The 20,944-nt window shown below is 51.0% G+C and overlaps 2 protein-coding genes across 6 annotated transcripts in view; one reads left to right on the forward strand and one right to left on the reverse strand.

Moving 5' to 3' along the window:
• GYG2 (glycogenin 2) overlaps positions 1-15,435 on the forward strand; it is a 54,910-nt gene extending 39,475 nt beyond the window's left edge. Inside the window, exon 8 of the mRNA XM_072745011.1 lies at positions 15,367-15,435. Coding sequence (XP_072601112.1) covers positions 15,367-15,378 — 12 coding nt within the window. The 3' untranslated portion in view covers positions 15,379-15,435. The remainder of the gene's footprint in view (positions 1-15,366) is intronic.
• ARSD (arylsulfatase D) lies at positions 1,081-20,471 on the reverse strand. Of its 5 annotated transcripts, none has more exons than XM_072745001.1 (10): positions 20,284-20,471; positions 18,070-18,219; positions 13,856-13,977; positions 11,437-11,559; positions 8,745-9,168; positions 8,425-8,561; positions 7,177-7,311; positions 4,866-5,028; positions 3,453-3,574; positions 1,081-2,417 (listed from the first exon to the last, which is right to left on the reverse strand). In XM_072745001.1, the coding sequence occupies exons 1-10, from the start codon at positions 20,454-20,456 to the stop codon at positions 2,053-2,055; spliced, it is 1,914 nt and encodes a 637-aa protein (XP_072601102.1). In that variant the 5' UTR covers positions 20,457-20,471; the 3' UTR covers positions 1,081-2,052. The 5 variants fall into 5 exon arrangements, with proteins under 5 accessions (XP_072601102.1, XP_072601104.1, XP_025840409.2 ...); XM_072745003.1 differs by lacking the exon at positions 20,284-20,471 and adding an exon at positions 20,117-20,241; XM_025984624.2 differs by lacking the exon at positions 20,284-20,471 and adding an exon at positions 19,058-19,189.
• Positions 20,472-20,944: the final 473 nt, after the last annotated feature.

Below are 20,944 nucleotides of genomic sequence, written 5' to 3' on the forward strand. Positions count from 1 at the left end.
CACCCAGTCGGTTTTGCATTAAAAAAAGAAACACAGTGATGTAGAGCTGGATACTGATAGTGTTCTGTGAGCAGAAAGACATTTCACTGGAAAAGACTGACTCACAAGAAGATAAAAAAAGTCATAAAGGACGGGAAAAAAAAAAAAAAGAAAAAATCCCTGGAGGAGATTTCTTGCAGAAATTCCTGACGTTTATAAATGAGCAGCAAGGGCTAAATATGCTTAAGAAGTCACTTAATTTAGCAATGAAATGATGTATCAAAGACCTTAGTCAAGTCAAGTAAAAAAAAAAAGGCTGCCTCACCTTCAGGCTGAGACGAACCCTGATTCTAACACCGGGGCTGATATGTGCCCACTTGAAAGAGTGCATCTCTCAATTCCCAGTTCTATCTATGGATGGAAGCAGGGGTCCGGGGTTAGGACTTCTGCAAAATCCGCTTTGCCGGGGCTGACTCGACTGGGAGGAATGCTCTGCTTCCTGCAGCCCGGAATGTCCACGTCATGGCTGGAGCTGCTGCAGCCATCCTGAGGCCATGAGGCAGAGGACAGTAGAGCGTGCATTTGCAATGAGGCTGCCAGCCTGCGGTTGCTCCCCTCCGAGAGCACACATCCTTCTCTCGCTTATGGCATTTATTCCCGATGTCTGTTACTAGCAGCCTCAAAGTAATCTCTAACTTGTAAGATGAGGACAGAGGGGCAGTGAATGTAATGTGTGGGGTTACATCAGCCGCTTAGGGGATCATCCAGTCCTCAACACCAGACACGGAGCTGGTTTCTGTTAGCCAGAAAGACAAGGCTCAGAAACCTCAGCCTCCCCTTGTGTAAGGCTGTCCACAGACGCAGCAAAACCCCAAAGATGGATGCTTTAAAATTAATGTGTACAAAAATCGGATCCTGGCATCATGATCACTCCCGAGCTTTAGAAGAGGAGCAGGACTGGGGGCATTAGTGGGTGTCCACTGCCCACTCTGTGCCTAGGACACGGTACTCGAGACAGGGAAACCCAAGCTAGACCTTATGGTGTGTGTCCCCTTCCATCGTCCTGGTATGTGGGCGAGATGTGCCTCTCCCTTTTAAATATTCAATTTAAACATTCAATATTTATTTCGCAGATTCACGGGGGCAGAACTGGCAAAACTGTATGTATTTATGGTGTACAGCACGATGATGCGATACCCGTGCACCGCGTGAAATGACCACCCCGGTGAAGTGAATTAACGCACCCATCACCTTCGCTAATGATCACGTAGGGTATGCACGGCGACGACACCGCACGGCTAGTCTCTCAGCAGATTTCAAGGACAGGATACAGGATCAGTAACTAGCCCCCCCGTGCTGGCCCAGGCATCTCCAGGATGTGATCCTCTCATAACTGAAAGTTCGTGTCCTCTGAGCATCCTCTTGCCATCTCCCCGCAAACTCCTAGCAGCCATCACTATTGTACCCTCTCTTTCTACCAGTTCGAATTTCTTTTTATTTTTAACATTGCATGTATCGGTGAGCTCATGCTTTTTTTTCCCTAGGTGTGCCTGACTTATTGCACTTTGCACAATGTCCTTGAGGTCCACCCACGTCATCCATAAATGGCAGGATCTCCTTCCTTCTCGTGGCTGAGTCATGTTGCATCGTGTGGATGGACCACCTGCTCTTTATCCATCCATCCATTGATCCATCCATCGATCCATTGATCCATCCATCCATTGATCCATCCATCTATCCATCCATCCATCCATCCATCCATCCATTGATGAGCACTTGGGTTCCTTCCAGGTCTTGGCTGCCATGAATCATGCTGCTGTGCACATGGGGGTGCAGATTTGTCTGAGATCCTATTACCATTTCCTTAGGGGTAAATACCCAGCAGTGGAATCACTGGGTCATAGGTAGCTCTATTTTGAATTTTTTGAGGAGCCTCCATACTGTTTCCAGAGTGGCTGCTCCAGTTCACATGCCCACCCACAGGGCATGAGGGTTCCACTGTTTGCCACACCCCTGCCAACTCGTTTCGCCCCATCTGTCTGTCTGATGACGGGCATCCTGCCAAGTGTGAGGTCATGTCTCACTGTGATCTCCATCCTGCCCGCACGCACAGAAGGGGAAGGTCCCACAGCACGGCTGCAGCCACGGCTTCCAGATGATGTTGCTCAGGGAAAACTGGGTGGGCACAGGGCTCAGGGTCTTTCTGTGCTGCTCCACGGCCTCACCCACCTGTGCTACTACCATGTGGTACAGAGGTTCAGAGCCAGGGGACAGGGGCCGCGCCTCGGAAGGGTCCCTGGAGAGCTCGAAGAGCAGGGGCGGGCTGTGCTGGGTCACACCATCCCCCGAGCAGGGGCACACACCTCGGCCGTAGCAGGCCCCTGCGCCCTTGGGGTGGAACCGTGGAGTCATGTAGTGGACCTTCCAGAGTCTTCCACCTAAAGGCAAATGGAGACGTGGTCAGGGCACCCAATGAGATGAACATTTATATTAGTAGACTGGCCTCCATACTGATGGGTCTCACCCAATCAATTGAACGTGTGAGACAAAGGAGACTGAAGGCCCCTAAGAGGAAAGAATGCCTGCGGAGCACCATCTAGAAATCATGCCTGAGTTTCTAGGCGTTAGAATCCAGGCGGCAGCATCCACGCCCGCCAGACTGCGGGCTGGCCCTGAACATTTCAGACTTGCCAGTCCCTACAGCCACATGAGACATGTCTTTCAAATCTCTCTGTGTGTGTGTTTCTATCCATCCATTTGTCTACATCTCCTTATCTTCTATCTCTGTCATTCATCCATCTATTATCTACTTGTCATCTATCTCATTATGTGTTAATTTATCCTATTACCAGTCCACAATCTACCATCCACCCAAGCATGCATCTGTCCATTCATCTGTCTGTCCATCTGTTCATTTGTCCATCCATGCATCCATCCACTCAACTCTCAAACAGCCCATCCATCCATCCATCCATCCATCCATCCATCCATCATCCACCCATCCATTTATCTATCCATCCACCCATCTCTCCACTCACCTATCCGTCTCTCCACTCATCCATCCATCCACCCATCCATCTATCCATTTGTCCATCTGTCCATACACCTGTCCATCCATCTGTCCACCCATCCATCTATCTGTCTATCCATCTCTATCTGACCATGCATCTGTTCATGCATCCATACATCCATCTACCTGTCCACCCATGTATCTCTCCACCCATCCATCCATCTATCCATCCATCCACCCACCCATCTATCCATCTCTCTCTCTGTTCATCCATCTGTCCAACCCGTTCATCCATCTCTCCATCTTTCATCAATGCATCTCTATCTATCCATCCACCCATCCACTCCTCATCCCTCCCTTCCCTCCATCTATCCATCCATCCCATACATGGTGGGTTCTGTTTCTTGGGGGAACCCTGACTCATGCAAGCCACCCCTTGCACCGGGGGAAGGCATGTACTCACTGTCCTTCTCATGCCAGCGTGCCGCGTGGAGATACTTTCCACAGTAATGAAACAGGAACTCATGTGCTGAGTGCTCAGCAGCCCCTCGAAGCAAGGGCACCAGGCTACGGCCATCAATCACCCTGATTCCATGAACAGACACAGGAAGGAATCAGACCAAGACCACTCAGGCTGTGTTGCACCTGGAAATCAAACTCTAACCTTGTAAGGGCCCCCAACTAAGAGCAAGAACAGCACAGATGAGCTGTCTCTCTGATACTATGCAGATTGCAAGCTGCTGAGCAAGATGCATGTCATTGTTTTTAGACACAAAGTCACTAAGTTGTGGGGTCATTTGTTACACAGCACTACAGGCAACATTTTAAGACATAACAGATTCCAAAAGATGTCATACGTCCGCAGGAAGCGGATGAAGAGAGCCAGTGATGATGGCCACATGACCTGGAGAGTCTTCCTTACAACAACTGATATTTTAAAAAAATCCTTGATCTGAATTTAATGGGCAAACATAGTGTTTTTCCTTACGGTTGTAAAGCACCTTTATTTTAATTATACCCTAATGATGACAGTTCTGTTTTCTGTGTCTACGTGGCTGGGTTACAGTCTTCAGTGATTTGGTCAAACCCTTCAGTCTAAGGGTTGCTGTGAGGGCAGTTGTTTTTTAGAAATGGTTGACATCCACAGTCAGTGGGCTAGAGCCCATTCATAGTGAGGGTGGGCCTCACCGAATCCGTTGACAGCCACCAAGAGCAAAGACGGGTTTTCCAGGGAAGATGGGATTTTGCCTCAAGATTGCAACACAACAATCCTACCTGAGTTTGCAGCCTGATGGCCTGACGTAAGGATTTCAGTTTGCCAGCCTCCACAATTGCATGAGCCAATCCCTTAAGATAAATGTCTTATTTTATAAGCACAGACACGTACCTGCACTGGTTCCATCTCTCTCATACGGGAGTATTTATTTGCCCCTCTAAATGGAGTAAAATCCAATCATGATCAAAATATTTACTGCTTTGTTTTTATCTTGTGTTAGCAAGAGACTTTGGTCATGTGCTAATATTGAGGTAATAAATCATTTTTTTTAAAGCGTGCTGTGAGAGCCTCACTAAAATATGGGCAAAAGTCCATTTCAGGAAATCATAGGGAGATGAGTTTCAACGGATCGACAGCTAATGCTTTCTATCCCCCCATTGTTGTGCGGAGTTCTAAAATTTTACCAAAACAGCAAAACGAGAAGGACCCAATATTTTATATCATCACGCTTTGCCAAGTGTGATTATTTTGCATTAGGCTGTCCCCTCCATGCGAGGATGTGAGAACTTTAATCTCGTGGTAGGTTTTCTCATTACATGTGAAATAGTAAAGGACAGCTGTCAGGAATTGGGGCACGGAGGGGTCTCATTGCATGTGTACCTGTCCTGGGGCACCTCGCCGCCCCCCAGCTGGACCACGGTGGGGAAGACATCCATCAGGCTGGTGGGCTCGTGGATCACTCGGCCGGCTGGCAGCACCCCAGGCCACCGGAAGATCCCCGGGACGCGGATGCCACCTTCCCAGCCCCCCATCCCTTTGCCACCTGTAAGTAAGTGCCATTAGAATTCTCCAGGAGATGGTCCCATCCACACACACACACACACCTGGATACACCTGTCTGTCTCTGTCTATGGATCTGGGCAACCCTGCTCACAAATGCACACTTTAGCAACCTGCTCCTCCCAAAATGTTTGCAGCAATAATTCCAGAACCTCGCCACACCCCCACAGGCAGGTGGAGTCCATATGCTCTCCTCTTGACATTCGATGAGTCTTTATGACCATTGGAACACACGGGGCGTGCAATGCGTGGCTTCAGAGGTGTAATGCATTGGGATTTCACAGTGTGCATGATCCTTCCTCTATCCTTTTTCTTTCTGGAAGGACTAGAAATTGGGTCTGGGACCCCCCTGCTTCTCTTCCTCTCCCACCTGCTTGCCATACCACCCACCTGTTCTTTTACTGCTTTTCCTGGTTATTCTTCATTTCTGGGACCCCTGGCAATGGGTTGGGGCCCAGATTGGCTCTTGGGGAAAGGCGTATAGGTACTGAGCATTAGATAACATGCTTACACTCCCTAGGAACTCTGGGTATGGGAATTAAAGCCATCCTATGTTACAAAAGGAGACTTGTGAACAAGAAGGGTACATGTGTTCAGAGTCTTGCTAAATAAATGCAGCTTTGTTGCAGTTTGGAAACTGTAATAACGCACTCGCCTCGCCTGCCTTCGTTTTGCGCTGCTGCTGCTGCATAATAAGTTACTGTAAACCAGCAGCTTCACTCCTGAGTTTTAGGTCTCGGTTCTCTACGTTGGGAGTCAGATATGGCTTTGCGGCTACTCTGCTCTGGGTCTCACAGTCGGAAATCAAGGTGTCGGCGGTTTGTAGAATATACTACTGGAAATGATGAGAATCATGAACCTATTACAGCTTCAGGATGTACACGGAAGACGGGGGAAAACATCCACTTTCAAGTCATGGGAACATACACAGTCGACCCTCATTACTCCCCAGAGTGATGTTCTACAAAGTCGCCACAAACACCCAGTTAGCAAATACTGAACCCCGACTTCCAGATTTAATACAGGGCTCAGTACCAGGGAGACTCTGGTCCCTGTATTTGCATCAGCCAATTGGTCTATTTTCGTATGTTTTAGTTTAAAGACCCCTTCTTGAGTAGATACTCCAATTCGTTTGCATTGACCTCACGGCCAGCAGTGCAGGAACTCGCGTCTGGACGAAGCCAATCTAACGTACTTATTTTCTCCACACGGCCCATCGCAAGCTTCTTGCCCTTGGGAACAGAGCACAGCCCTTTGGCAGTACAGCCGGAGCCACTTGAAGCAGCAGAGTCATCAACAAAACCCAAACAAAATCACAAAAACATGGCCACTAAAGACACCACAAAAAGGACACGTGTGTATAGTCTGAGAGATGAAATGTAGGCAACAGGGTCGCCTCATCTGACCTTAGCTGAGAACGTGTGTGTCGGGCAATGAATGTTTTCACTGCTGTTCAAATGAGCGCTAAGACATTGCAAGTACTGATTTTGGGGTTACAGATAAATTTTAGCATGTAGGTGAATTCGTAAATATGGAATCCACGAATCATGCAGAGTGACTGTATCAGATTTTTTTTTAATGGCAATATAGGGGCGCCTGGGTGGCTCAGCTGGCTAGGCATCTACCTTGGGCTCAGGTCATGATCTCGGGGTCCTGGGACCAAGCCCTGTGTCAGGCTCCCAGCTCAGCAGAGAGCCTGCTGCTCCCTCTCACCCCCTGCTCATGCTATCTCTATCTCTATCTCTCTCTCAAATAAATGAATAAAATATTTTAAAAAATGGAAAAACAAAGGTGTAATGCCCCCAATCTCGCATGACATAGTGGAATATGTAACTAAGCTTATGGTTACTGCCCTACCTTTGATTTAGGGTGGCATTTATTTTAATTTTATCTTATTTATTTGTATATCTCTCTCTTCCACTAAAATGTAAACCCTTGAAGGGAAGGGCGTATGTCTTATTTTCTCTCTCTTAACATCTGGATAGAATTTGGTGTATGGCAGCTGCTCAAGAAATCCACCTTTGAAAGTGCACACTTTTCCCCCTTCTGGTTGTTTTCCAACCTATATTTCTGGGAGTCATTTGGTGGGTCATATATCTGCCTTTTAACCCCTGATATCCATTGGTCTCACCTCTGAATATTCCATTCCATCCCCCCAGCTGGCCACGTTCATCTCTTGCCTCCAAATGTCCTCCATGATCAGAGGTAAAATAGGTGAATGTCGTGTTTTTCAAACCGTTTTCTTCAATGGCATTAAGGACTTCACCTTTAAGAGAGATGGAACATTTCACGACAGAGCCAGTGAAATAGCATCAGCGAATGCAACCCCAATTTGTCCTTTCTTGCTAGAAAGTCTCATAAGGGGACTCGGCAGTCGCCAGGACACCATCATTATGAATGTGATCACAAAGTGTGAGCCCCTATCTTGATTTTTCTGATACCACAAGATTCAGAATCTTGTTTACAAAGGTATCACAAATATGGAAAACAGAATAAATGCCTAGAGGCAGTATGCCAGGGATGGCGTGCTCTGAACATGCACCGCTGGGACGAATACGTGTGTCCGTAAAGAGTGCATGGGGGTGGGAACGTGCTGAGAAAGGATTTCATGGGAGACCCCTATTGAGATAGGAGGAAGCCAGAGCCATGAGCATCAATTTGTGGTGTTGGCACATGCGGGCCAAGGCTCAGGAGAGCAGAGCCATCTATAAGCCCAGCCTTTGCTTTCTCTACGGAGACCAAATGCACATCTGAAGCACTGAAAGTAGAGATTTCAAACCACGTGGGCAGGTGCAGCAGCGGAAATGCATGTTTTTAAAGCATTATGTCACCCACCCTCATGTTTTGAGGTTGTTTGCCTCTTTGCTGGTCTACTATAATCATCATGCTTCTCCCAGGACAAGTCATCAGGTCCTGCAAGAATTTAGATGTCTACGTTCTTTTAAGAATCTATATACACTTGAAATGTGGTAACCTTGTGTATCAACTATACTTCAATGTGAAAGCAAACAGGATCTACAAGGTCTCTCACTGGATCTCTCCAGGCTTTCTCAAGGTCATGGGGGGGGGGGGTTGGCGGTGCGGGGGGAAGCAATGTTGGTCTGTTGCCCTGAACAACAGCGTTCTTGCTTCCCTTTCTGTGATGTCACACGACAGCTTTAAATAATGCATTTTGTGGAAGGATGATTTGGTGCACGAATAGATTGAGGAACCGGAAGTGCTGAAGGAGCATGTGAATGATACAGGGAAGTCTCCCCCTATCCTTTGCCTTTTGTCTTATTCTTTATTGCAACCCGGCTCATAGTCGGGAGGCCCATCTGTTACCAAAGTTGTGCGGTGAGGCCAAGGGTGAATGAGGGACGGCCGCACCTTGACTTACCTACAAGCCAATCCATCTCTTCCACGTTGTCGCCATATAAGCCGTGCTGGCTTTTCCCGAGAAACTGTTTTGTGGTTACCAGGGGAATGTGTACATGCAGCAAGGACAAGAAGAGAAGAAATGGTTGGTGCTTATTTCTGAAAGAAGAAAAACATCCTTCAGATACAATGGCACCTGTTTCAACACTATTTGATCCATATGAGTCCTTGAAACCCATCTCCCCATTGGGGCTGGTTTAAGAAATCCCAAAGATGGCAAAGAGACTCACTCAGGTGCTCTGAGAACTCACCTCCTCTTTAAAAATCGGAGGGTTTTATTACCTTTCGATATACGAAACGGCCTCCCGTAGCATGTGACTCGTCGTTCTTTCCAAATCCATGGGCTGCTCTGTGACGTCATGGTTTCTCATCAAGATACAGTTCCAACGGCGCACGAACCCAAAGCTGGCGTACCAGGAGACAAAGAAGAGGAAGACGAGGCTGGCCGCACCCAGAACTACCTTCCAGGACACGGAGATTAACCCGCAAACCTTGCCAACAGCAATGGTCAGTACCGCCAGGGCCGCCATCTGGGTGGAAAGCCACAGCTTTGCTCTGGTGGTGGCGTCTACTTCCGGGGGCCTGTCTGGGTCACAGTCATTCACGAGCGTGAAAGGCATGCCATAAAAATAGTCAAATCCATGGTTCAGTGGGTGGTGGCAGTGGTCGGTACGGGATTCACAGTTTACTCCCTGGTGCCATTTTCCTGAAAATAAGAGCAGAGGGGTAAAGAACACACATTGAAAGTACTCTTGAAGGAACTCTGCGCGCTACCGGTCACCTTCGCAGTAGCTGCCGTGCTCCAATCAAAAGGATGCTATGCAAACAGCAAAATCTGAAATAGGAAAGGAACATAATAGGGACGCCTGGGTGGCTCAGCAGTTGAGCATCTGCCTTTGGCTCAGGTCGTGACCCCGGGGTCCTGGGATCGAGTCCCGCATCGAGCTCCCTGCAGGGAGCCTGCGTCTCCCTCTGCCTGTGTCTCTGCCTCTCTCTCTGGGTCTCTCATGAATAAATAAATAAAATCTTTAAAAAAAAAAGGACATAATAGAAATTCAAAATAGAAAGGAATAAAATGAATTTGTTTGATATACAGTGCATGGCGCTACTAAACGAACGTGTGGAGTCATGATCGTTATCAAGAGATTGAAGGTTTAAGATTTTCTGGACTGTTAGGAATTATAAGTTTGCAAGCTTAGACTATCCTGCTACTAAATAACTCAGAAAATATCATTTACTGATATTTCTTACTTAAAAGACAACCACTCGATAAAGGGGGTTGGCTCTAGAATAATCTTACAACAGAATAGAAGGACTGGCTCACTCCCCTAACTAGTGAGCAACAAATGCTTGTAATAGACTTTTTTCCAAAGGCAGTAACTTTTATAAAATCATTGAGATGGAACATGAGGAGACCCATATGTCTAATTCTAGCAGGATATACAAGAATTGGGTTCTTCCTATTTTATGTGCTCCAGACACTCAGCCAGCTTAAATCTAGCTACAAAATAGGACAGAAAAGGGTCCAACATACTATTTGCCATAACTTCCAAGTGCAGAAGTTAAACCAGGTCCCCACCCTGTTCTTCCCTCCCATTACAGAGCACTGGTTCTAGTTCCAAGCCCAGGGACATCCCTTTGTACCCCCGCTTACATTTAAGGAAGCGAAAATGCCGGAATGGGTTGAAACGGGTGGAGAAGAAAAGTATACAGGAGAGTCTCCTTCTCGTCCGCTTTCTACCATTTGGGACGTGAAGAACAGCCTTGTCTAAACGTAGATGAGGTGTGTGGACCAGAAGAATAAAGATTCGCAGAAAGAACCGATACCCTGGTCCGTAGTTCCAGTAAACACTAAATAAATCTACTTCTCTAGTGTTAAAAACAATTCCACCCTCAGAGTAGAAGATACATGGGTGGTTGTGGGGTGAAGGACATTGACCCAACGGCAGTGAGCTGGTAATGGAAAGTTCTAGTAACTTTGCGGGGCTAAGAAGCTTTGCTCTACGTCTTAAGATTGAAAAGAGAAATGCAGGCGGTAGAGTAGACGTGTACAAAGTCCTTGAAAATGTCCCCGAAGAAGCGATAAGCTATGTCCTGAGTATCTATGTCTCCCCAAAATTCCTACGTTGAGACCTGACCCTGAGGTTGATGGTATTTGGAGGCAGGACCTTGGGGGAGGAGGAGATCAAGTTCTAAGGCTGGAGCCTCCACGAATGGAATTAGCGCCCGAGAGAGACGGTCACTCCTTCTTCTCACGAGTGACACATGGAGAGAAGACGGTCATCTGTGAAGCAGGATGAGGGTCCTCACCAGACACGGAATCTGTCAGCCCCGGGATCTTGGACTCCTCAGCGTCTGAACTGTGGGTAGTAAATCTACATAATCTCTATTTCTAAAGTAGTAGGAAATTTTAAAAGGGGGGAAGGGTAATTACCCCTCCCTCGTCCTGACAAAGTGGGGGTGTCACGGTCCCCTCTAAACTCAATGGGGACTGAGTGTGGAAAAGCTGATGAAGACTCGAATGGGACCCCCTTGCACATGGATCTGACCCAGCCCTCCCTTGACCGAGGGGTCAGGGAAGACGCCGTCGTCATCTAGCCTCTGATTCCTGTAAGATGGGATACGACTTCTAAGCACACAGGCTGAGCAAGGAATGAAAAGGGTCACAAGCGTCTGGCCCATGGCGGGGGAGTGCCCATCTGCAAAGAAGGAACCGAGCAGGTGTCAGAGAGCCCTTCTCAGACAGGTGGTCTTACGGGGTTGGCCCTTGAACTAACGATGTCTGAGAACCGGCTCTCCAGAGGATTCCCATCATTCCCTACAGAATGACAGACGATCCAACAGTATGACTGGTCCAAGAGAGGTCACATGGGGCCAGCCCCTGATTTGGGTTCGGACACGTGACTTTTTGGCCCTGCAGGGAAACAAGTTCTTTTGATGGTTGACCGTCCTGCTCCCTGAACACTAGCAGTACCTATGAGGCCGGTTGCGTAACCTTGCTGCTGCAGGATTCTCGCAAATGTGGTTTCGTTCTCCGGGAGTCCGCCCGATGCCCCGTTCCACTGGAGGGCGCGGTACCCATCATGGGCTTCCATGCCTGTGGAGCAGAGCAGAGAGCACGCACTCACTCTCCATGACTACAGCATGGGTTCTCACCTGGGGAGGGGCCTGGCCCACACCAGTGGACTCTTCACCCTGCTTGGGATTGGTTTGGGTGATCGCAGTTGAGGGAGGGATGCTACTGGCATGTGGTGGGTGGGGACACCCTAGCGTGCCCAGGATGTCCACACCACAGAGAATCATCCAGCCCAGATGTCAGCACTGCTGAGGTTGAGAAACCCTGTCTTAGCAGGAGACATTGTGTCTCTATCTTTCTCTCTCTCTTCATCATCCAACCATCCATCCTCTCATCTATCTATCCATTGATCGATTGATCCATCCATCCATCCATCCATCCATCCATCCATCCATCCATCTACCTATCTATCCATCTATCGATTCTATTATCTATCTATCTATCCATCCATGCATCCATCCATCCATCCCTATGCCTATCTAATCTATCATCTATCTATCTATCTATCTATCTATCTATCTATCTATCTATCATCTATCTATCCATCCAACCATCAATCCATCCATCCATAGATTCTATTATCTATCTATCCATCCATCCATCCATCGATTCTATATCTATCTATCTATCTATCTATCTATCTATCTATCTATCTATTGATTCTATTATCTATCTGTCCATCAATTCTATTATCTATCCATCCATCCATCAATCGATTCTATTATCTATTTATCCATCCATCCATCCATTGATTATCTATATATCTATCCATCCATCGATTCTATATCTATCTACCTATCTATCATCTATCTATCTATCCATCCATCCATCCATCCATTTATCCATCCATCCATCCATCCATCTATCCATCCATCCACCTATCCATCCATTGATTCCTCTATCTATCTATCTATCTATCTATCTATCTATCTATCTATCTACCTATCTATCTATCATCTATTCATCCCTCCACTATCCATCTACCCACCCATCCATTCATCTTTCTATCCATCTATCCATCTATATTAATCTATCAATGCATCTATTATCCATCCATCCATCCATCCATCCATCCATCCATCCATCCATCTATCTATAATTTATCTATGTTATCTCCCCAGCTATCAATCTACTAATATCACCTATCAATCTATTATCTATTTAACTATCTGCCTACCTACCTATCTCTATTGTCTCTCTGTGATCTATCTGTGGCAGTGGCTCCCAACCAAAGGTAATTCTGCCCCGCAGGGAATCCTTGGCAATGCCTGGAGGCATTTTTGGTTGTCACAACTTGGTGGGGAGAGTGGCTGCTATTAGCATCTTGTGCATAGAGACCTGACCCCCCAGCACCTCCGAATGCAACTGTATTTGAAGATACTTTAAAGAGGTATAAATGAGCTCACTGGGGTGGGCTTTGATCCCATAGGACCAGGGTCCTTATAAGAAGATGAGGTGAGGACGCAGACATGCACAGAGGGGCCACCACGTGAGGACACGGGGAGAACACGGCGTCTACATGCCCAGGAGAGAGGCCTCACAGGGAGCCAGTCCTGCCGACACCTGGATCCCAGCCTCCCAGCCTCCAAGATGGTGAGAAGACTCATGTCTGTTGAGGCTGCCCCATCTGTGGTACTCCGTTCGGCTGCTCAGAGAATACAACAATATTCCAATACGTGGATACGCCAGTTTAGTGACACAGTCTTCCACTGATGAACTATATCTATGTCAGCACCTTACAGACTGTGGTGCTGTGAACATTCCCATTCCATCTTCTGCAGAACACGCACATGTGTACATGTTGGGCACGTACTTAGGCATTGCTGGGTCACGGCACGTGCGTGCATTCAGCTTCAGCAGACAATGACAAGCCATACCTGAAGTGCACCACACCAACGTCCTCCTTGTCCTCTAACTCCTGCTTCTCTCTCATAAGGACCTTTGTGAGGACACGGGGCCACCTGGATAATCTAGAATAATGTTCCCATCTCAAGACCCTCCACTTAATCGCCTCTTCGAAGTCCCCTTGGCCATATAAGGAAATATTCCTCTAAACTAAAATATTTAAACCAATAAGCATGATGTCAACCCAAACCAGCTACCCTTGGACAGCTTCGGCCTCTGAATTCCCAATCAACCCAATCATCACGTGACTTACCTAAAACACAGTATTCTTTTTACATAATTTCAGGGTGATGGCACCGCAGATGGTATCTGCACCATTTTCCCTGCATCTCAAGCATCGCTAATAATACCACGGACAAGACACGAGTGGACGCGGACGTGCCCCCCTCTCGGTGGTCCCCACCACACTGACCTGATCTGAAGGAGTGCCTCCCCGTGAGGAAGGAAGATCTGCTGGGGGTGCAGAGCGGGGCGGCCGCCAGGTGCTGGGTGAGCCTCACGCCTTCCTCTGCAAGCCGGTCGATATTGGGTGTCCTGAGCAAACCACACACAAATATCCGGGTCAGGCGGGGGACGTGGTGACCAGGACCCCTGCACCGAGAAGCAGGGCGCTGAGCACACCGGTATTTCCTTAGGGTTTTACAGGTAGCTGCCTATGGGGGTTCCACCCACCCACCCACCCACCCTGTGACCCCTGCAGCTTCTTTCCTGACGACTCCGTTCCTAAAGACACAGCGCCCCTCGCCCTGTTGTGTGCAAGCTGTTCTCTGTAGTCACTCGGCTGTGGCTTCCTGGCCCCTCGATGGCCCAGAAGCCACAGCTGATGCTAGTACTCGACACCTGCTCCCCAGGGCAGCTGCTGGGGCCTGGCCACGCCTCTGTTTCCAAAGAACAGCTGTCAGTTAAGATTGCCCTGGCTGCTTTTGTCCCCTTTGACTCTTTTTAAAATTGTGAGCAACTGAAATATAAATGCTGGTATTAAAAATCACCCATTTCGGTATTCATGTTGGGTGTTTTCAATAAACCAACTATTAAAATTTACTTTTTTTTTTACTAAGCTCTGAATATGAATTGCAAGGGTTTATAGGATTCTAGCAGCAAAGTATGATTATGTTAGCTCTGACCTATATCTCAGTTTACAAGAGTTCTATCTCTAGTTTGATATCCAATGGTCGTCCATCTATTACCTACCCATCTATGTATCATGTATCTATCCATCCTTCCATCCGTCCATCCACTCATCTTTCCATTCATTCATCCTTTCACTCATCAGTCTTTCCATCCATCATCCATCCATCCATCTTTCCTTCCATCCATCGATCTTTCCATCCATTCTTCATCCACCAATGCATCCATGCATCCTTCATCCATCCATTAAACCAATCATCCATCTTTCTATCCATGTATCCATTCACCCACCCATCTTTCCATTCATCCATCATTTGTCCATTCATCCAACCTTCCATCCATCAATCTTTCCATCCATCCTTCATCCACCAATGCATCCATGCATCCTTCATCCATCCATCTTTCCTTCCATCCATCAATCTTTCCATCCATCCTTCATCCACCAATGCATCCATCCATCCTTCATCCATCCATTAAACCAACCATCCATCTATCCATTCACCCACCCATCTTTCCATTCATCCATCATTTGTCCACTCATCCAACCTTCCACCTATCAATCTTTCCACCCACCCTCATCCATCCATCCATTCATCCAACCTTCTACCCATCCATGTCTTCACCCATCCATCCACCCATCTTTCCAATCATCCATCCATATTGATGGAAATCCATCAATACTTCCATCCATCCATCCTTCACCCATTCATCCATCCATCAATTCATTTCACCATCCGTCAATCATTTATCTGTCTAGTATCTATCTCTCTTCTATCAAGTATTTATCTCTTACAGATGTCTTCATGATTATCTATACTGTGGAACAGAATGAAAAACATCACAGGTTTCAACCTCAGCATTGAAATCTTTCCTGCAGAATCTCATTCCTCTACTTGTTAAAACGCACCTTAAAACAGGAAAGATGCTGCTAGTGATTTTAAATTCTCTGCTTCTCAGTCAATGTATGTCATCTTCCTCTTTCCCTAACCAAGTTGATTGGCAAATATAATCCTGAAATACTACACTCAAGTGCCTTTCATTTTTTATGCATTCTTTTTGTTTAAAATAACTCTCTGGCATGTGGGATCAGATATTTTTACTTAAAAAACAGAGGGAAAAAAACCCAGAAAGAGTTCTGAGAATGATATTAATATGCTGAGGAATAGCCCAGTGACTCTCAGCAAAGGAATGGAGGGGCAGGGCATAAATGCGACTTTCCCGAGAGAAGAGAGATCTTTTCTTCCTATGATGGTAATAAAACGGGCAGGTTCCACGTTATTCACAGACTTGGCTATATCGTTAACACATGCCTGGTGTGGATTTGCTGTTAGAGCATCAGGGGTCCCTTCCGTGTTTTGCATTATGGGCCCAGAAAGAAACATGGAAATCATCCAATGGCCTTACATCGAGAAGGGAAACTGAGGCTGGACATGTGACTGATGGCACAGCTATTCAGAGGCAGGTTGACGGGGCCACAGAGCCAGTTCCAGGGCTCCCTTTTTTGTCCTGAACTCCTATTCCCCTGACCCTCAACGGCTACACATTCATTACACACCTCATGGGTTCTCGAGGCCCCTTTCTTACGAGGCAAGATACGAAACGGAGCTGGTGTGGCCCCCACGAGCGACCGGAGGGATTGACGAGGATGTCTGAGCCCTGATTTCGAGCACAACCGTCTTACAGGGTATTTAGGCACGCACGGCGAATACTCTGGTTGCTGGAAATGATTCGAGGGGACGGATTTACTAGTGAAGAGCGGCTTATGTGATGTGCTACAGAAGTCGGAATGATTTCATAGCAAATCACTGAAGGATGAAGGGAATGATGCCTTATGGGACGTGGAGCCAAAGACACTTTCCCTCAGGCAGGTGGTTCTTACACACAAGATAAGTCTTCACCTGTCAGCCTTGATAGCTTACTTTGGCAGGATTTTTAAACGGGGTTGTGGCCTGCCCGTGTTGGGGTGGATGGACGTGCAGTGTAGACAACATTTTGAAGACCAGCGAAGTGCAGTAGGTTTGCGCAGAATGGCCACGTTTCTTACAGGTGCATCGTGAGGGGCAGGGCCCCACATCCCTAAGTGGCAGGCTGCAACTCGTGTGGCTGGTTGGCCCAATGTCTTCATCAACGAGCCAATGAGTTAAATTAAGAGAACATCTTTGCTGGCTTTAGGATGTCCCCAAAGACCGTCCTTGCACTGCCAGTGTTTTAGCTGGAAGGAGAAACACTAGACATAAAAATCATGGGTGCTGACCCCCTAGGGGTGGTAATGGGAATGCAGCCCCAGTTTCTTGATTTCTTAATGGCTTATGTTTGCTGAACCCAAACCAGCAGCCCACAGAAGGTCCTAAGGGGTTAGGAATTCATCATATATGAATTCTGGGGACACCCTTCAGTCCATAACAGGGCATGATGGCTCAGAGAGTGCAAGGCGTTCTTTGGGGGTGTGAAAATATTCTAAAATGCATCGTGGTGATGGATGCACATCTCTGAAAATGCCAGAAGCCAGTGAACTGTCCACTTTCACTGGGTGAGGGATCTGTTCTGGCAGATGTAAGTGGGCAGGGTCAGCGTGGAGAAGGAAGGTCCCTGGACACACAGGCCAGATTTCTGCTGATGTTAGAGGGGCTTTGACCAAAGGGGGGTGGGGTGTGCCTCTGTAGGCCAGTTCCAAAGTGGGCAGCTATTCCAAGGCAGGTTGTGTGACGTTGGGGTGGTGGTCTTCCTAAAAAACAGAATGAGGTGCTTTCCTACCTTTTCTCCTCTTGCTGCATCGAGCCTGCAAACATCACCGGCCACTTGTTTGCCTGCAGGGAGGCCTAGGAGCCTGCTTACTGTGAATATGCAATCAGCCCCTGCCCGCAGTGGGTGAATAGCAGCTCCCAGGGCAGATCCGCCTGGCCTAATCCACTAGGGTGGGGGGGGGGGCTTACTTGGAAATGGGGTCTTTACAGGTGTAATTAGGTAAGGATCTAGTGATGAGCTCATCTGGGATGAGGATGAGCCCTACAGGCAATGACAAGGGTCTTCCTAAGAGACAGACAAGGAGATACAGATGCAGAGGAGGAGCCCCGTGAGGATGGAGGCGGAGACTGGAAGGACGTGGTCACCAGCAGGGGAGGCCCGGGGCCCCAGATGCCAGAAGAGGCGGGAGGGACCCTCCCTGGACCCTCTTGGGGGAGCGTGTCTCTCCTACTGGGCCTCGATCTCAAACATCTGGTTTCCAGGACTGAGACAGAATAAATTCCTCTTGTCTACAGTTTCTCCATGTGGGGCCCTGTGTTAGGGCAGCCCGACGAATGAATCAAAGACACCACCCGCCGGAGTGCCCTCTGAAAATTTCAGTTCGGCACCCTGCTTCCCTGTCAAAAAATCACTTCTTCGGTTTTCACTCTGAGGCACTAAAGAGTTTCCCACTACTTGCAGATTTTAAGCGCATCATTCAGCACCGTGTACCCCCTTCGCTCGGGCACACCCAGGACCACCAGCATACTGTACCTGAGGGTGCTGTTCCCATAGCAACCAAGATCCCCAATGCCAAGATCATCTGCCATTATCAGTAGAATATTGGGTTTGAAGGCATTTGCTGCTTTTAAGGGGCACGTCCCCGGGAGCAAACACAGAAGGAGGAGAGGCCACCAGGAGTGCCTGCAGAGACAAGCCAGCGGCCAAAAGTAAGCTCTCGGGTTTACTTGGGATGTTACATCGGCCTTTAGGCCTTTCCAAGCAGCTTGCTGGGAAGGCAGGTGGTGCCGCTAGGTGCTGGGTGCGGATTTACTGAGGGCACCGGCTCCTGTGCGTTCTGCCTCCTTTTGCTCTTGACACGCTCTCAGCCACCGCAGGACACCCCGCAGGACACCCCCACCCCGGGAGGACCCCTGCAGGACCCCCCGCAGGATCCACCATAGGATTCCCTGCAGCACCCCCCACAGGACTCCTCGCAGGACCCACCAAAGGACCCCTCCGCAGGATCCCCCCACAGGACCCTCCCCAGGCCCCCCTGCAGGACCCTCCCCAGGACCCCCGCAGGATCCACCATAGGATCCACCGCAGGACCCTCCATAGGATTCCCCGCAGGACCCACCCCACGACCCCCGTCCCCCGCAGGACTCCGTGCAGGACCCCCCGCAGTAGCTCACATCAAGACCACCCCTCAGGACCCCCCCGCCGGGCCCACTGCAGGGCCCACCGAAGGACCCCTCCGCAGGATCCCCCCACAGGACCCTCCCCAGGACCCACCTTTAGGACCCCCCGCAGGACCCGTGTGCCCCAGTGAAGTGTCTTGCGCCGAAGGAAGCCCTTGGTGCCCCCCTCCCGACCCCTGGTAACCCCGCTCCTTCTGGGAGTGCCCTCGCTAAAGGGTAGGGTCGCCTCCGCGGGTCGCGCCTTCCTGCCTCCCCCGCTGCCCAGGTGTCCCCGTCCCTCCCCGGGGCGACCCCCCGGGACGCAGGCCGGCCCAGAGGTCGCCGCAAGGAAGGACACGCACTTTCTAAGGAGGAATGTGGGGGCCCGGGGCGCCCTGGTCCCCGTTCCCGGCTCCAAGCTGGCGGCTCCAGCGCGCCCGCGGTCCCCGGCGGGGTCCCCCCGTTGCGCCCGGAGACTGGGGCCCGGGGTCTGGGGTGGCCGCGGCGGGGCAGGCCGTGGGCGCCGCGTTCGGGGGCGGCCGCAACCCGGGAGGGGGGCCCGGCGCTCGGGGACGGTGGGGGGCGCCGGCGGGCACGGGCACGGGCACGGGCACGGCTGCGCTCCGCCCAGGGGTCGCGGGGGCTGCGCGGGCCCAGGGTCGCGGTGCGAGGCCAGCGCCGGGCCAGGGCTGGGGTCGGGCGGGGCCGGGCGGGAGCGAGCCTGAGGAGGAAGGAAGCGGCGCGCTGCGGGGCGGGGACCTGGGGGTGGGACCGGACGTGCCGCCGAGTCGGGGAGGGGCGGGGGGCGGGGAGCGGAACCCGGCGGGGGCGCGCGCTCGGAGGGGGGCAGGGAGCGGGGTGGGGGTGCAGAGGGAACGCGGGGGCGTGCCTGCCTCGGAGAGTGGGCTCTGGGGACCCGGCCGCGCTCCAGGGGGGCAGACCGTGGGGGGGGCACTGGAGGCCACGGGAGCGTGTCCGGGCGGTGGGGGCGGTGGGGACCCGGCCTCGCCCGGGGGGCAGGGAGAGCGGGGGGACAGGGACGTGGAGGGAGGGGACACTGGGGCCAAGGGAGCGTGTCCGGGCGGTGGAGGGGGGTGGAGACCCGACAAACACTGGGGGGGGGGGGCACAGAGAGTGGGGGGAGGGGACACTGGGGGCCAAGGGAGCGCGTGGGGGCGGTGGGGACCCGGCCGCGCTCTGCCCGGGGGTGGCCTCTCTGTCCCCCACCCCCCGGGTCGCTCCGTTTGTGTCCCCCCGACCCTCCAGCGCCAGCTCTCCAGTCCCGCGTCCCTGCGACTGCAACACGGACGTCTCCCCGCGATTTGGCGACTCCCGGGCTCACCCCGCCCGCCCGCCCTGCCGCCCCGGGGGCCGCGCTCCCCCGTGTGCACCCCCCGCCCCCTTCCCCGGGCCCCGCGCACCTGGCAGCGGGCGCGCTGCGTCCCCCGGGAGCCCCGGGAGCCCCAGGAGCCATGGCCGCGAGCGCACGGGGCGCGCAGGACCTTGGCCCTCGGCCCTTGGCGCCCGTCCCGCCCACGCCGCCGCACCTCCTGCCGCCCCGGGGCTTCCGGGAACCGATCCTGCAAACCTGTTTCCGCGGGGCCCTGGCGCACCCCCGGGACACTGGGGTGCAGGCGCCCATGGGGAATCTCGGCCGACGAGCCCCTTCCTTGCAGTAAGCGCTGCAGCGCGCGTGCCCTGGGGCCGTGGGCCAGACCCTCCCCGGGGACTCTCCCTCGGGGACCTTCCTGGTGCCCGCATCCCCGCCTGCCCCCCATGACCCGCCCCCCATGACCCGCCCCCCATGACCTGCCCCGACTTCTCCGTTTCCCTGCCCAACCCCCATCTTCGCGCTGGGCAGACAATGCTTGGGAATTCAGCTTTCCCAAAGTGGGGGTGGGGGTGCGGGGGGGAGGGGGGCCGCCCTAAGTGCCCTGGAGGCTGTTTCTTGAAAACTCCGCGAAGGATGTGTTTGGAGAAAAGACCTGTGGGCCTTGGAATTGGCAGACTTAGTGAGCTCCCGTGTCCTCCGAGGCCTCTGGGCAGGAACCCACCCTGCTGCCCGCACCTTGGTCCCGGCTTCCCGCCTCCAGAGCTTGGAAAGGATGAGGGCGAGGCCTAAGCTGCCCCCCTGCTGGTTCTCTGGGGTGGTGGCCTCAGCACACAGGCTAGCTGGGACCCAGTGTAATAACCCGCCCTGAGAAGGGGAGACCCAGGGGATCCCTGGGTGACTCAGCTGTTTGGCACCG

This window comes from Vulpes vulpes, chromosome X (assembly GCF_048418805.1).
Source record: "Vulpes vulpes isolate BD-2025 chromosome X, VulVul3, whole genome shotgun sequence".
In the NCBI taxonomy this organism is placed as follows: domain Eukaryota; kingdom Metazoa; phylum Chordata; class Mammalia; order Carnivora; family Canidae; genus Vulpes; species Vulpes vulpes.

Excerpts from the sequence above, each read along its gene's own strand:
- ARSD (XM_072745001.1), bottom strand. The coding sequence starts at position 20,456 with ATGCGGGCACCAGGAAGGTCCCCGAGGGAGAGTCCCCGGGGAGGGTCT. Across the intron at positions 11,560-13,855 it reads GAGGCACTCCTTCAGATCAG|GCATGGAAGCCCATGATGGG; the intron begins GTCAGTGTGGTG and ends TCTGCTCCACAG. Across the intron at positions 8,562-8,744 it reads GCCGTTTCGTATATCGAAAG|AAATAAGCACCAACCATTTC; the intron begins GTAATAAAACCC and ends TTCTTCTTTCAG.